Consider the following 16862-nt stretch of genomic DNA (forward strand, 5'->3'; position numbering starts at 1 on the left):
TCATTTATAGAACAGGGATCTGTTTAGGGCTTGTGTGAAAATGATAACCAATCCACATGGCCAACGAGATGCTTGAGAAAATCTGTAATAAAAGCTTCTCTTCAGCCCTGTGCCCATAAAAAGATTAAATCGCTGAATAACGCAGGGCCCCATCTCGCCGGGACATGTAGAATGATGGGAAGAGTCTGCGAAGTTGAGAAATGCATGTTTGCTATCTTTGTCCTTTTAAAACCATTTTAAAGTGTTCATATGATTTATTGCACACTATAACCCATGTTGCCCCTGAATGTCGTCAGCATGAAAGTGTGCAGCCTCACTCAGAAACTAAAGTGTGTCTTTTCCCTTTTCAGTTTTCGCACCAATAAAGGCATGGGTTACTCTGCTCACTTTGTGGGTGGCTGTTTGATTGTGACCTCATTAAAATCCAAGGGGAAAGGATTCCAGCACTGTGTAAAGTACGACTTCAAGCCACAGAAGGTACGAAAGGAACAACAAAGGAAGCGGAATGCAGCCACTGATTTTGTGACCCACACAAACTAGCATTCATGCTCATGAAAAGACAAATCCTTGAAATGTCTCTGTAAATAGATCAGAGAAATCATATGTCAGCACACACCATCAATCTCATGCACACACAAACACACATGTGCACACACAGTAAATCTAGACTTTTCTGTAAGAAAGAACTGTCAGATCTTACCTGACTCCTGGGAGAAGCAAAACTAGAAGGAGGAGGAATGAGGGCGACGGGAGAGAAGGATTATCCAACACTCCCGGTTCCTTCAAGGTAGAGCACACACTGAAGACCGTGACAGTCAGAAAGACCCTTTGCCTGTGGACAATTTGAAACATCCATCTCCTTCCCCTGGGCATGGAGGCACCACCTTACCTCAATAAACCTCACGAGGACCCAGACCTCATTTTAGTTGATTTTTCACTCTATTTTTAATGCCTTCTTTTATGTCTCAAAGAAACCACAATAACCTATTTCACTGTGGTAACATTGGTAACCTATTTCCTTGCTTGTAAAGGCTGAGGAGGAAACCAGAAATCTAAGTAGGTGTGATTGTAGCTTGAGGGTACTAAGTCCTGAAACATGATGGAAGCAGGCTAATTGAGTAGGCTGAAAGATTCTCACCACATGCTGACTTACTGATGTCTTGTGTGCATGTGTGTCGGTGTGTGATTGATAGTCCAGATATACAGGAACAGTTTTCTATTTTGAGAGTCTGCTTCTTTTTGTCGTTGCAGTGGTACATGGTGACTCTCGTTCACGTCTACAACCGCTGGAAAAACAGTGAAATTAGCTGCTATGTTAACGGGGAACTGGCCTCCTTTGGAGACATCGCCTGGTTTGTCAACACCAGTGACGTAAGTAGAAACTATCTGAAACATCTTTTGCTGTTTGCAAGTCATCCAGTAGGGGGCATCACAGGTTCCTGATTTGTGTCTGATTATCTGAATAGGCTCTCATAGCCAATTGGTTAAAGGAATAGTTGGACTTTTTTCAAATTACTCTTATTTGCATTTCTTGCAGAGAGTTGGATGAGAAAATTGATACTACTCATGTGATGTACGATAAATATTAATCTACAGCCAGCAGCCCGGTTAGCTTAGTAGCATAAAGAGTGAAAACAGCAGAAGTCACCATACCAAGCCAAGAAATAGTCACTGAGCGTGTATCTGTGGCATTATTAAAAGTGTGGAAAAGTGCAAAAAAGTGCTTGATGGACTCCTTTTCCATTGCCAGCAGACCATTATTATTATAATTTTTTATTTCTGGTGTCACATTTGACGTTATGAAAAGCAGCATGCGTTCTTTTTCCCTTTTGTACTGATGCAGCAAACAAGATAAGATGTGTTTCAGTGAGCTTTAAAGGTAGTAGTTGGATTATTTTTTTTACTTTTTTGTTACCTTTTTGCTCTTCCCATCTAACAAGAAAGTGAATAAGCATATCACACCAAACTGTTCCTTTATGCAGGCCATTTCTGTGGATGAGCGTGTCTGCAAGCAAACCACAAATATTATTCTGTGAAACCTCTGGCAAGATTTAATATTTTCAATTCCTCCCATCAGGGTTTTCGCCTGCCTGTAACAGATTTTCCGTCAAATATCAATTTCAGAACTAGATATTGCTGCAAGAGCGTGTACAAAAACTCAAAGCAAACCTCGCTCACAGATATATCTAATCTCAGCCTTTGCTTTCAGAGGGTTTGGGGTATGAAACCATTCTTTTCATCTTTTAGCATCGATAGTACAGTGGAAAATGACTGCATATACACAGCCTGCTCATCTCACATGTCACCATATGAACTCTGTCACAGTCCCCAGGATTGCTTTCCGTCATGCTGAGTTATGAGATTCTTAAATCAAATTTTGTTAGGAACTAAAACGCCTCCACAGTGTAGTTTTATCCCCTCCATGTCAGTATGTCCGAAAGCAAATTAGCAACTTGATTGAGATGTGGCCTCAACATTAACAACATTTATGCTTCTGCCTCACTGACAATGACCAGAGGAAGATGGGACATCATCATGTTAGCCACAGTATGCTTATAGTTTGAGGCTGTGTGTTGCCAATAATAGCTATTGTTAACATGAATATGCTTTTTCCTTCTGTTCTTTCTGGCTATTTTTGGTCTTTTTTTATTCCTCCTTTGCGCCTTTCTGTCTTCATCCCTTATTTCCTCCCTACCTGTCATCTTTAATTATCTATTTCTGCTTTTTTTTTTCTTCCTCAAATCCTACCTCCAACATCTGTCCTGCTGCAGACGTTTGACAAGTGTTTCCTGGGATCGTCTGAGACAGCAGATGCCAACCGTGTCTTTTGCGGACAGATGGGGGCAGTTTACCTGTTTGGAGAGGCTCTCAGCGCTGCTCAGATCCTGGCTATCTATCAGCTAGGACCGGGTTATCAGGTTGGTCGGCATAAAACCTGAGATGTGTGATAGAAATGTTTAAAAGAGACATATAACTTACACAGTGAAATGATGGTTATAATGACTTTTTATAAAGCTTAAATGTAATGCTTTTAAATATACATACACTTTTCATGTATGATGGAGCATTCTAAAACAATATAAAGGACGATTTAACATGGTTGGATAAGCTTTCCCTTGTCTCATGGTAATTGTTGATCAGCTGTCACTTCATACCTTACAATAAATTATTTGCACACGATTTACCTAGTTCAGTCCATGATATTCTCCTCTGCAAGATAGTTCGATTCCATCAATGACAAAGTGAAATTAAATAACAAACTTTACAATAGTTTCTCTGCCATAAAAAAACTCATGCATTTCAGTCTTAATCATGACCATAGTATTTTATAGACAAGGGCCCTGAGCAGTTGGGGGTTAGGTTCCTTGCAGGAGGTGAACTGGCACCTCTCCAGCTACGAGTCCACACTCACAGGGACTTAAGGACTCGCCTGTTGCCCCAACTACGCTAGGGGCCCCCACCCTGACACATCCACCAACACACAATAAAATTTGACTGTACAAAATCTCCCTTCACTATTTTGTAATTCAGACTCTCACCAGTTTCTCTGTCTCTTTAATATACTGTGGCCGTATTATGCTCTTTTACACTAAATGTCTCTCCCTTTCTTCTTCCCCCTTCTCAGGGCACATTCAAGTACAAGGCTGAGAGTGACTTGCTTTTTGCGGAGCATCATAAGACCCTACTGTATGATGGCAAGCTGTCATCGAGTATTGCTTTCACTTATAACCCTCGCGCCACAGATGCCCAACTCTGCCTTGAGTCCTCCCCCAAGGACAACGCCTCCATTTTCGTCCACTCACCCCACGCTCTCATGCTGCAGGTAATTTTGTTTGTAATGTGGCATTTCGCTTGTGTGGAAGTTGATTCCCCATAGAATCGGAGTTGATGGATGCTCATTATTTAAATTTAACCTGAAGTCACCATGCTGACATTTGAGCAACCATTGGGGCATATGCATTCACCAACTGAATGCCTGCTACTTCCACCACTCTTTTCCATATGTAGCACTCCTTACTCTCTCTCTCTGAAAGTGGCCCAGTTGGCACCTTTTCATTTTAATAGCCTCATTAGGGCAGAGGTGCAAATGTGTTGAGCTAGCCAGACTGCTGCAGCTGCTGAAAAATGCCATACTGGTGCTCCAATTGTGGAATTAGCCTTCTGTTGGTTTGAGGTTTAGTTTGGAAAACAGAAGCAGTGGAGCATTTTCGTGTTAGAAGTAGGCGGTGAACTTTGTGGAAGTTTCCCATATGCTGCTTACACGCACACACACCCACATGCACACGCACACACACATAAACACACTTAGCCTATACTGTTTCTTCACTCACTTTGAGTTGCTCTTCTCAAGCACTAATTGAGTTTTCTCTCATGCCCTCTCATCAAAGAAAATGCTTTGTTTCCTTGTGAGGGAGGCTTCTGCTGCCACTTTCTACACACACACAAATGCACACACACACACACACACACACACACACACACACACACACACACACACACACACACACACACACACACACACACACACACACACACACACACACACACACACACACACACACAGTGTGAAATATGAATGAATGTGACCTATATTTTCAGCTTTGCAATGCCATGCTCAAAAATTCCAATCCTATAGAAGGGAAAATGTTTTCCCAAGCCACTGTTGCTGTGGCAACACACAACAACACAGGCACCAGTTGATACACCAGACTAGTGAACATTTAAAGAAAAGAAAATAAATACAATTTTGCCTGTTTTACATGTTTAAGTCACAAGTCAATACAGGAAACAAAACTATTGAGATCTTGCATTTACCCTCTCAAGCACTAGTCTGTTGGCTATGGTAAAACCGTGGTTTAAGTTTAAAATACTTATTAGTGGTTAGATATTTAAAGAGTCCATTTAAGTATGTGCCTGCTAGGATGAAAAGCAGACTCTAGTGATAACAATAAAAGAATCACCATTTGTTTGTTTGTGACTGTGCAATTACTTGCAAATACTTTTAAATATGTCAGCGCATAGAGTGCCCATTTAGTGCAAATAACTGATTATCAGAACAAATTATCAATGTGCCCTTCATGCAAATATTGCCAGTGTAACATGTTTGGCCACTTCTGTGTTTGTTTCGGTAGGACGTGAAGGCCGTGGTGACTCACTCAGTCCAGAGTGGCATACATTCTATTGGAGGCGTGCAGGTCCTCTTCCCTCTGTTTGCACAGCTGGATTATTGCCAGCCCTCAAGCCACGAGCTGGACACCTCTGTCTGGTAAACACACGCAAACCAACACACACAAAGACTTTAATGAAAGGCTGTTAGTGTGACAACTTTAAACTGGCACAATGGGTCAATCTACTGACAGCGTGCACATTTGACTACTGCAGCACAAACTATAACATCTTAATTTTATGCACAAGGAAATTATGTTTATTAATGTTACACATCAAGGAATCATCATCACAGGGAGTACATAATAGAACAATATATAAAGTATATTGTCTTCTGTGGCTTTAGAGGAGCTCTGTTTAAGTCTGAGAATATAACCCTGGTGATGTCATCAGGGTTATTTTATTTAGGCTGGAGAGTACAAATCTCTAAAGGAACGTCTGCATTACAAATGTGAAAGATGTGGGCATTTACCAGGTGTGGAGGGTCCAAGACTAGTAGAAAGAGGCTAAGTCACCAAACAAAAATGGCGGCGCTTTGGGGGTATGACACGTGCAGTAAAATCTGGTCTGGTAATTGCCATAAGGCTCAATAGGTGGCGCAATATCATAGAAAGAGAAGAAGAAAGGGCCCAAGCGACCCTCTTTGCGGCGTTTGTTTCACCTTTTTTTATTCAGTCCACAGACTTTATGAAGGAGTTTCCCTTTTAAATACACCACTTTAGGAATAAAATACTCTCTGCGTGATAATTAGTAGATGTGTGAGGCATTATTTACCTTATTTTTTGTTGGAACTAAAATAACATTTTTAAAGGTATAAATAAGTGGGCTGGGATTGCCTCCATGCGGCTCTCATCCCAATATGTGAAATAACCATGTTTTTTCATGGTCACGATCACCCATTACCTGTTACGCAGAAAATAGTTTGTTCCTAAATGAATGTTCTGAATATTGAGTGCAGTGCCTTTTTAAGATGAAATAAAGTTTACAATGGAACACACACAGCACACACTGTCTATTATTTTCATTCCATTCTGCTGGCTTTTCAGATAACTATCCTAGCTATCTGTCAGCAATTGTTTATGCCCGCCTATAACATTTAGTGGTACGGCTGTCAAAAAGAGACCTACATTGAGTTTTTAAAAGCACTTGCAAATTAGATTTTATATATTCAACTTTTGATGCAATGCTGAGCTTGACAGCTGCAAGACCATTTTGTTTGTGAATTTGCAGTGTTGTTGTAATTGCTGCCCCCAAGGTGATGCTAACTAGAATCTGTCCTTCTCACACAATGGGGACACAGCACCCTCATTCAATCACATTTCATGTAGGATATGCCCTTCACAGTCATGGCTTTGTCAGCAGCTTACGTAGATTATTGTCACTGTCTAACATGTCCTCTCTCTTTGTCACTGTTTGTTTGTCTGTCTATCTACGGGATCTTAGCTGCACCTTGCTATCCTTCGTGATGGAGCTCTTGAAAAACTCAGTGGCTATGCAAGAGCAGGTCCTTGCCTGCAAAGGCTTTCTCGTCATTGGCTACAGTTTGGAGAAGGTGAGACAAACACAAATTGGCTCAGCTGGCAAAGAAATACACGAGAGAGCCATCCTCCTGTACCAGTAGCTGCGCATAATGAACCCAGTGCCCTAATAAGGCTGATCTTGATTCCCTTAATGCCACAAACACTAACACAGGCACACACCAACTCCAACACTTAATATGAGACAGACTTTGTTTCCCTCAGCTGTATTTGGAGGTCACAGCTGGCTTGTGTGCTTGTTAGGCAGAAGAGGAGCTCCTCCTCATCTTTCTCTGCACATGTCCTTTCCCTCCCATGTCTGTGTTGTTCCTCATTCACCTCTTTCTGCTTTCCACATATCTCACTGACATTTCACACTCTTCTTTTTTTTCACCTCCTATCGTGGCACAATTGTCCCCCTTTCTGTCCTCCAGTCTTCCAAGGTGCATGTGACGAGGCCTGTCCTGGACATTGTGCTGGCCTTTTCCAGATACCTTAGCAACTTGCAGAACGGCATCTTGCTGCTCAAGCAGCTGTGTGACCACATTCTCTTCAACCCTGCCATCTGGATCCATGCCCCTGCCAAGGTAACAAAAAGACACACATACACACAGCAGCACATTCTGATGCATTTGGTTTACATTTGTAAAGATGGAGATATACACATCTAGATAGGACACACACATAGCATTACTACATACAGATGTGCACACTCACAAAGACCCACACAATCGAAATCACCCTCTCGTGCCTGGTTTGATCTCGCCCTACATTTTATTTTCAGTGATTCAGAGTTCAGCTTAGAGTTCAAGGTTATCCCCCCACTTGTGACTCAGTGACTGCTGTTTAAATGAGAACGGTTTGCCTACAGCCCTTAGGGGCTTGGAAGCTAGGACACACTGAAACCAGATTATTCCACTCCAACTATCAAGCATGAGTGTATGTGTGTTTTCAAATGCGCTTTATCGTTTGCAGGTGCAACTGACACTCTACACTTACCTGGCAACAGAGTTCATCAGCACAGTGACCATCTACAACACCATTCGCAGGGTGGGCACTGTACTTCAGGTCATGCATACACTGAAATACTACTACTGGGTCATCAACCCCCAGGACCGCAGTGGAGTCATGCCCAAAGGTCTAGGTGAGGGTGCACACAAAAAGCTAACATATACTGTGTATATAATATTGTGCAGTAATTGCACATTACTGATCTATCGTGTTATATATATATATATATATATATATATATATATATATACATATATACATATGTATTTATATGTATACGTATATGTATATATGGGTGTGTGTGTGTGTGTGTGAATAATTTCTTGCTTTACCTTTGTACATCATGCTCAGGTTCTCATTCATCAGCTACTTTAAACAGCCATTGTTTGCTTTTTTGGTTTTCAGATGGACAAAGGCCAAACCTGAAGGAGATCCTTTCTTTGCGAGCCTTCCTGTTGTTGTTCGTCAAGCAGCTCATAATGAAGGTATGTTCATGATGCCAAAGCCCCACATCCCCCATCCCCCCAAAAAACTTGTACTGACTCACCCAAGTGGTACACTTTAATGAAGTTATGTGTATTTATGGTGCCCCCAGTGAGATGTGTCAAATATACTAGTTGCTTGTGCTCTGATTGCAGTGGAGTCACAGACTGATGGTTGATATTGATATACCCTATACAGAAGAGTAAACTAGCTGCAACTTTATACAACTGCAAGTGCAGTTCCAACTCACTCTTCCTCAACTCTCAATTCTCCTTAGATGTTTTCAAGCATTAATATTTTATTAATATTTTCAAACTATATCGTTTCCAACAACAAAGACGGAATAAAGTGCAAATACAAAAACAACCAACATCACAACAAGCTGCAAATCAACAAGGAGAAAAGACTAAAATACATACGTCTCTGTTTAAAAAAGGGGTTCTGATGTTATATCTGTGTTATATTTTCATTATTTGCACATTCTGTCAAACTCAAAGACACAGTTAACATGGAATAGAATAAGTGTTAAAATGAGTTCACATAGGCAACTGCAGAGGGCCACTTACATTTACACCTCACCCTCCACATTCATTACATTACTTTGATTGAAACTCTCTAGATATTGTATTAAAAAGGGCCCCAAATGTTTTCAAACAAAGCTTGTTTCCCATTTATAATCTAAGTAATATTTTCCCGAGAGCTATGGACAATTTTCTGATCCAGTTAATGACCTTTGGTTTACTGGTCTTCTTCCAAGAGAGTGAGATAACTCCTTTTTAAAGCAGTAAACAAAGATCTAAAGCAGCAACATCTTTCTTAGGTGTATGGTGTTTATCAGGGTGTAGACCTAGAATCAAAAGCTTTGGGTCAAGTGTTAAATAAGCCCAGTATATTCTCCAGAGCGTGTTTAATCTCCCTACAGGACTCTTTCAGTTTATCACATTCCTTATTCCTTATCTGCCAATTATATTGCCGCAATCTGAACCAAGTGTAAACAGTTTGTATTGCTTCATGCATGGGATTTTTTTCGGGTACTGCTACCGTTGTATTGCTTGATGTTGTTCTGATCCTCGATATGAAATAAATTAAAAACATATGTCCTTCCCTGTGTGATCATCATATTCACATTACTTGTGATTGTTTCTTTTTATCTTTACAAATATTAGAGATAGATATAATACACGAAAATACAAAAGTAAAACATGGTGAATCAAATGGTGAACCAATTTTAAAATAATCTGTGCAATTATATTCCAGGATCACGGAGTGAAGGAAGATGAGCTACAAAGTATCCTCAACTACCTCCTTACCATGCATGAGGTAGGCATATGTAATGTTCATGCAGCACTGACCAGCAGAGACGTCACCACAAGATGGCAACATAACACTGCTGTACTGTACTTTGCCACCCCACCCCCCACCCCAGCGTCTGATATGCAGAGCAAGAGCAAACATTTCCTTTTATTGCTAAAAGCAGCATCACTGTTTCTTGTTATTTTTCCAAGTCTGCCAGATAGAGGTCCTGACAGAAGTGGTTTTGTTTACGGTGGAGTGATGCATAACAAATGAATCAGTCAGATCAGTCAGAAATGCAGTGAACCTTGTAAGAATGAAGGGTGATTACAACATTGCCTGGAAAAGCCACCGACATGAAGCAGCACTTCCTTTTATAGAGCACATATTGTGATACTTTAGTTCGGATGCTCGTGATGTAATTCATTATTTCTCCTGGTCTTTTTTTCTGTCTCGCATTACTGCTGCTACTGCCTCTAACTAACATCACAAGAATAAAAAGCAACGAATAATGCACATATATTTCACTTTATCTTGTATTGACATGAACAGCTGATGAATGGATAGATTCCTCATAGTTTAAGATATCCCCTCAAAATCCGACTCACTTCATTTTCACTAGATGCAGCATTTTTCACACCGCTTTCACCATGATAGCCTCAAGTCCTTTCTTCTCTTTCCCACAGGATGACAATCTCATGGATGTACTGCAGTTGTTGGTAGCTCTGATGTCTGAACATCCTGTGTCCATGGTCCAGGCCTTTGACCAGCGCAACGGGATTCGGTAATGATCACCGTTTCTATCACTGCAGATGTATTCATAGTTTTGCTATCAAAAGTGGTCAGATTCAGAGCAGATTATTTTATGAAACATGGCTCTCATATATTTATATCTTAATGTAGCCATGATGCACGTTTAAAATGTATTTATTTAATGGATGAATTATTTATTTCTGATTCATGGCTGGAAAACCTTGGCACAGTGCTGAGCTGCATCCCAAATTAATCTTCAGGTTTCCAACTTTCAGATGATGTACACCACTTCTATGTGGCATTAGCTGTTCACCTGCTATCTCCCCCTGTCCCCCAACCTCAACACTCTTAAAAAAGGGGCTGTCATAGAAGGGGTTGAACTTCAGCTTTGTGTCACTGTTGTTTTATGCAGCACTTTAGATTGTGGATATTGTTTATTTAAAAAACTGAACAAATTTTATTTTAAGAATGATAACACGCAACACTGCTTAATCTTGAATGGAATGCTACAAGTGTCAATTGTATACTTCATATATAGCTTTTATATATATTGTTTTTTTAAAATGGAAGATAATTTACTTTGCTTTTTTCCCCAGTGTGATTTACAAACTTTTGGCCTCAAAAAGTGAAGGAATAAGAGTGCAGACTCTCAAAGTAATGGGCTACTTTCTGAAACACTTGCAACCAAAGTAAGTACAGTCACAAAATCCTTGGAATTGTATTACCAGTGTATAGAGTTGTAGTTTGGAAATGTTTTATGCAGTTCAGTCTGTTTTAGACACGTTAAATAATTTTAAAAGCACACACTTCTAACAGTAATACAGTCTTTAATAACTGAGAGCGAATTACATTTTGATGAGCGTCTGAATTTGCGCTGATGTTGATTATTTCTTCCACTCTTTCATTCTCCAAAATCTTTATGCTTGCTTATACTAGAAATCACATTTTAAAAACTAATGTCAGATTTCTAATGGTTCGTCTTTATAGTGACAGAATAACAATAATAAAATATTGAAGTGTGCAAAAAGAATCTCACTATAAAGCTACCTTTAGATAACCTGTTAGTGTTAATTCTCTGTCCAGCTACAGGTCTCGCTGTCAAAATAAACACATTCAAAAGTTAATCATCACACATTTAACCACCCTTTACTTTCATTTATACACACATGTGCTGCCTTTCATGAGCAGTCAAATATCCAGTGCTGCTTTCACTATAACCGTGTGCTCCAGATTGCATCTCTCTAATTCCCAGCGTTATTTTCGGTTATAATGCATGATGAGATTCATGTCATATTCATTTCTTTCGTCATTTAATTTTCACTCATAACCATTAATAATAGTGTGTGCACGGCATGCTGAAGTAGTAATACCAGAAACAACTGTAGTTTTGAACTGTTTTTAAGCCTTGGGATCCAGATGTGAGAATGACTGACTGTCTATAAACAGTCCTTAGCTTTTTAGCTGAGCCACAATCCTGAGTTTTCTTTGAAGAACTTCGTCCACGGGGGACCTCTTTTTCATTTCCTTCATGTCAAATATCAGCTGGAGATCATCTGATTTATATGGCCACAGATTTCAACAGCTGCAATAATTTGACTCATCAGATTCATGTTATTTCAGCATATTTTCAGTTTGATTCTGTTTTACTTTTCAATTAATCTGTTTAGAATCAAGGCAATGCACTGTTTTCTGATACAACAACAATCAGGCAAATAACAATGTTTACTGACTGACCTTTTGACTTTTTAATAACCTGATCAGGAGGAAATCTGAGGTCATGCTGAGTCATGGCCTTTTCTCCCTGCTCATCGAACGCCTGATGCTCCACTCCAGCCAGTTCACCATGACAACCTACAATGTGCTCTTTGAGGTCAGTGCTCTGCATACATACACGACTCAAATGATCTTCATAGACAACATTTACATGGCAATATTTATTATGACGCCTTTTTAACTGACCTTGTTTTTGTTTTTTAATTTTATTTTTTTCTTTTATTATTCAAGCTGACAATTTAATGGGAAGTTGAAACAATAAATTGTAAAGCTGACCACTTGCAGAAACTTGATTCGACAATTATTCAGCCATATAATATGCAATGGTGAAACGTATACGTAGCTTTGTGCATCCATAGTGTCGTTTGTGTCTCTGTTATTGTTAAGGCCGACGTGGATATTTATGACTTGAATCCCCTCTCTGTCCCCCCGGTAGATTCTTACAGAGCAGATCTGCACTCAAGTGATCCATAAACAGCATCCGGACCCCGACTCCACTGTGAAGATTCTCAACCCACGTAAGTGCCTCCTCTGCGCCACACTACTCTCCTAAATCATCCCCTGCAGCGTACCCTCTACATACCTATTGCTCTATACTGCACGAGAGGATATTCCCCATGGAACTGTGCAATCGCTACATACAGTCAAACAAATGAACGACATAAATTTTGCAGCCAGAGGGTATTTTCATACAACTGAACCTCAGATGTCATGCATAATCCTAGCACACTTTGTGTGACTAACATAACCACACATCTGTGAGTTTTATTGGAGGTTTGTAACATGTTTTATCAGGATTCATTTGCATACAAAGATTGATATATGTAATTTAATAATGCAATCACCTCTGTGTGATTTTATAAGAAAATGTTTGTGTATGCATTTAATAAATTCAAGTAATTCTTTGATTGCATTTAAGTGAATTTAGAGTTCCTTGTTTTAATGCATTTGCTAAAAAAAACATTATTTGTTTGCACTTTTTGGAGTAAATATTTATGCTGCAATATTTTGTTACTTTATTTTAAATTTAAATATTTAAATTGGTGCATTATGCATTTAAATATTTGTATTGATCATAACATATGATTAAAACAGATGTAATCATATTATTTATGACTTAGAAGAAAAGTGTATTTAAATGCACACAGACTGTTCATCGGTATGTGTAGGCAGTGTATTGCTATATACCGTACTTGCACATATACAATCTGTATAGTTTTTTCTTTCTCTTCTAGTGCATCATTAGTAGTAGACAGTGCATGCTCATTTTTCATATGCGGTAATATAATAAGCTGAAACAGTGACTCCAGGCTTTGATCAGTGTTCCCATCTTATATTTTCAGGCCGTTATTTAACTCCAATTTCACGTCAGCTCACAAAATCTTTTCATATGTTGAAATGTTAAGTATTCATTTCAGCTGTGAAAAGAAAACATCTCCTTCTCTTTTTTTTTTACTGGTGCTTCCACACATACATGCACCTTCGTGTGCACACTTGAAAAACAGCTTTAATCAGTTTGAAATCCAAGCAGTCGGTATAATCACAACCAAGGTTTACTTCCAACCAGCCTTAATCTGACAAGGTCCTGCTGTAGTCACACATTGATTGTCTTAAGCCTTTGTTGTGTTAAAAACTCTCCTACCTCAACCGTCCTAGACAGACGGTATATATCATAGAAACCTTGTATGGGTTTGTCCATGTGATCACAGTCTATGGAATATAGAGAGGTGGTCTGTTTCTCCTTTGCCGTGCATTCTCTTGATTTAATCTGCGACAAACTCCCAAAATGGCCCCCTGATTGCAGTCTTTAGTAACGTCAGAGCCAATCAAACAAACCGAGGAAGTACCGTTTCCCTCAAATTAACTCAAGGGAAAGGAACCAAGAGCAAATGGAAAAAAGAAGGTAATACGCCATCCCTCCATTCCCAGTACATGCTGGGGTAATTTTCTGGCGGTAAAGGTTCAGCGACTCATAATTTGAGTGACTAAGGCGTAGAAACAACACAACCGTCTGCTGGGGCAAGGGGGGCATCGGTTAGCGCCAAGGTCTGAAGAGACAAGTGAAATCCAAGCCCCGCCGTCTCCCTGCTCAATGTAAATGGACACTGACATTGTCTAGATAATTCATCTAAACAGTCAGTCTCTTTGGTTTAACCGAAGCCAAGCCTTCCAGAAGGGCCTGCGACTCTGGCTCTCCCGTTTGAAACAATACCAAAACCATTACAGTATGATAAAGATCAATGGCCTGGACTTTTTTTTTTTTCCTCCTCTGTTCTGTTTTTCTAACCACAGGCTCAGATTTTCAGGTGTGTACAGCTGGGAGTTCAGATAGTTTGTGACACAATGATTTGCACATGTTGAGACCAATGTATGATTTAGTTGTTGATTTGTGCACTTTTTCCTTCCGCAGCCACAAAGCAAATTTTATTTCCAAGCAGAATGCTGGATGCTTCCAAAATCCTAAAACTTTTTTCTTATTATAGTCCTTAAAAAAATACATCTTTTTTTTACAGTATAATATTTTATATTACCTAATGGAGAAAACAGACACATTCTGAACAGATAAAATATTTTGCGATTTTGATACATATTATTTACTGTAAATGTTTTTTTTTTTAACCTCAATTCTTAAACAGAATATTTCTGTTAATTTTTCTAGAAATTCTGAAGGTAATAGCTGCTCTGCTAAAGAACTCTCCCCCATCCCCCGAGAGCACATGGAGGTGCGCAAGGTCTTTCTGTCAGACATGATCAAACTGTTCAATAACAGCCGAGAGAACCGCAGGTAAGAAGTCAACCACTTCACAAGATAGAGAACTACATCGCACACCAGTCCACACATGCCATTGGGATTCACATGTTCTGTGTACTTTTTTGTGTGTCAGGAGCCTGCTGCAGTGCTCTGTGTGGCAGGAGTGGATGCTCTCTCTGTGCTTCATCAACCCGCAAAACAGCGAGGAGCAGAAAATCACAGAGATGGTGTACGCCATCTTCCGCATCCTGCTCTACCACGCCATCAAATATGAGTGGGGCGGCTGGCGCGTCTGGGTGGACACCCTGTCCATCACCCACTCCAAGGTCAGAGCACTCATTATATCCATGCACGACACACACACACACACACACACACACACACACACACACACACACACACACACACACACACACACACACACACACACACACACACACACACACACACACACACACACACACACACACACACACACACACTGCTTTGTTTATCTTTCTGTGGATCTTCTTCTATCTCCTCATCTGTCTCATTTTTACAGTTCTTTTTTTGGCTATTCCGTTCCTGTTTCTCTTTGTTTTAACTCACACACTCTTTGTCTCTCTGTAGTAAACACAGGAACATAACATACGTACACACACACACACACACAGACAGACACACACACACACACACACTCACACTTTGCTTCAGTATTGTCAGCCTAGACATTCACCACATTACTGTAACCGTAGCCCTCCTCCTCAGTTTGATTTCAGCCAAGTGGACAGGAGTATTCAGTCAAAGCCATCAGCGCTGTCACCCATATGTTTAGTTTGAATCTGACATAATGCAATTCATCAAATAAGAAATTAGAGAGCATTATCGTCCGACCCTCTAACTCGCAGCGTAGGCTAGCATAGTAACCGAACCTTGCCTCTCAGTGCCCATCAGATTAAACTATGGAAGCCATACAGTGATTATAATTTAAAAGCTAGTTGCAGTGTAAACCAATGGGAATGAGTCCACCAGCCCTTCCACTCTTTATTTATGTATCGAGTCTCTCTCTTTCACGTTGCACAGATAAAAATAAACTTCTGGCACTTCTTATTTCCAAAAGCCGAATTCAAAATGCTGCTTTAGAAATTCACTGTTGATATCATATTACGCTACTCTGTTCCAAAGCAGTGAAGTAATTGAGGTTGGTGTCAGATTGTGGTCTGGGGGGTTTTTAAGCCTGGCAGATTGAAGGCTGAGTTAAAGAAGTACTTGTGATATGAGAGGCTCCACTGCAGCGCGGGCTGCTGTGAGTGTTGGCGTCCAGTAGGGGGCACAGACAGACTGCCTGGGAGATGATCAATATGAAGGCAGCAGTTAGCAGGGTGGTGTGTGTTGCACGCTGGATGCTCTGAACGCCCCTAATGTCTCTCCACACCTCTGAACATTGTAGAACTTACCTGCAGGGAAATTTAAATGTGTACAAATGAAGGTCTAAGTAAATTTTACACATTGGCAGGCAGTGACGAACAATATTTGAAATGTGAGGGTCAAAGAGATTAAGGCATATTGTGGTACGGTGAAAATGCAACCAATGCATGTACAACAGCCGAGATCTGCATACTCTACTGTATTGTTCTCTCATTATTATTAACATGTTTGTTATCCCTCTGTTTAATGCACATCAATTACATTGAGTTGTAATATTTCTGTAGGACAGTGACAGGAAAAAATTACAATATAATGTAAAAAATATTAGTGTATTATATTATTCAACAATATTTAGAATGTAGATTTTTATCCATAAAGATTTAGCTTCACCTTCAGCTATTGTTCATATTCCTCTCTTCATATAGCTGCAGTTTTTTGTGTTGTCTAGTTTGGTGCTGGGCAGAAATAGTTTATTGTTCTTTGTACACGGCAGCTTGTAATTGCCTTTTTTCCCCCTATAATTGCACAAGATTAATGCTGTTTTTCTTGGGTCTAGTTACAATGCCCAGCTCTTGTCTGACAACAGAATTTCACACATACAGTTTGTGTGTGCATAAACCTATGCACTTTTAAGATGAGAGATACACAAACGCACACAAATGCACACAGTGCAGGGACCCCGCCTGAGACTCGGGTAGTTGCAGCGG

At 39.9% G+C, this 16862-nt stretch overlaps 1 protein-coding gene across 1 annotated transcript in view; it reads left to right on the forward strand.

The window, feature by feature from the left end:
• lrba (LPS-responsive vesicle trafficking, beach and anchor containing) overlaps positions 1-16862 on the forward strand; it is a 196666-nt gene that overhangs the window by 32766 nt on the left and 147038 nt on the right. The window contains 17 exon segments of the mRNA XM_083933277.1: positions 351-477; positions 1252-1371; positions 2772-2918; positions 3626-3823; positions 5133-5266; positions 6610-6718; positions 7118-7270; positions 7659-7827; positions 8100-8179; positions 9435-9497; positions 10157-10254; positions 10820-10912; positions 11985-12093; positions 12433-12514; positions 14656-14711; positions 14714-14781; positions 14882-15074. Of these exon segments, the coding sequence (XP_083789403.1) occupies positions 351-477; positions 1252-1371; positions 2772-2918; positions 3626-3823; positions 5133-5266; positions 6610-6718; positions 7118-7270; positions 7659-7827; positions 8100-8179; positions 9435-9497; positions 10157-10254; positions 10820-10912; positions 11985-12093; positions 12433-12514; positions 14656-14711; positions 14714-14781; positions 14882-15074 (1999 nt within the window).

The sequence above is a fragment of the Echiichthys vipera genome, assembly GCF_963691815.1.
Source record: "Echiichthys vipera genome assembly, chromosome: 2".
In the NCBI taxonomy this organism is placed as follows: Eukaryota; Metazoa; Chordata; class Actinopteri; order Perciformes; family Trachinidae; genus Echiichthys; species Echiichthys vipera.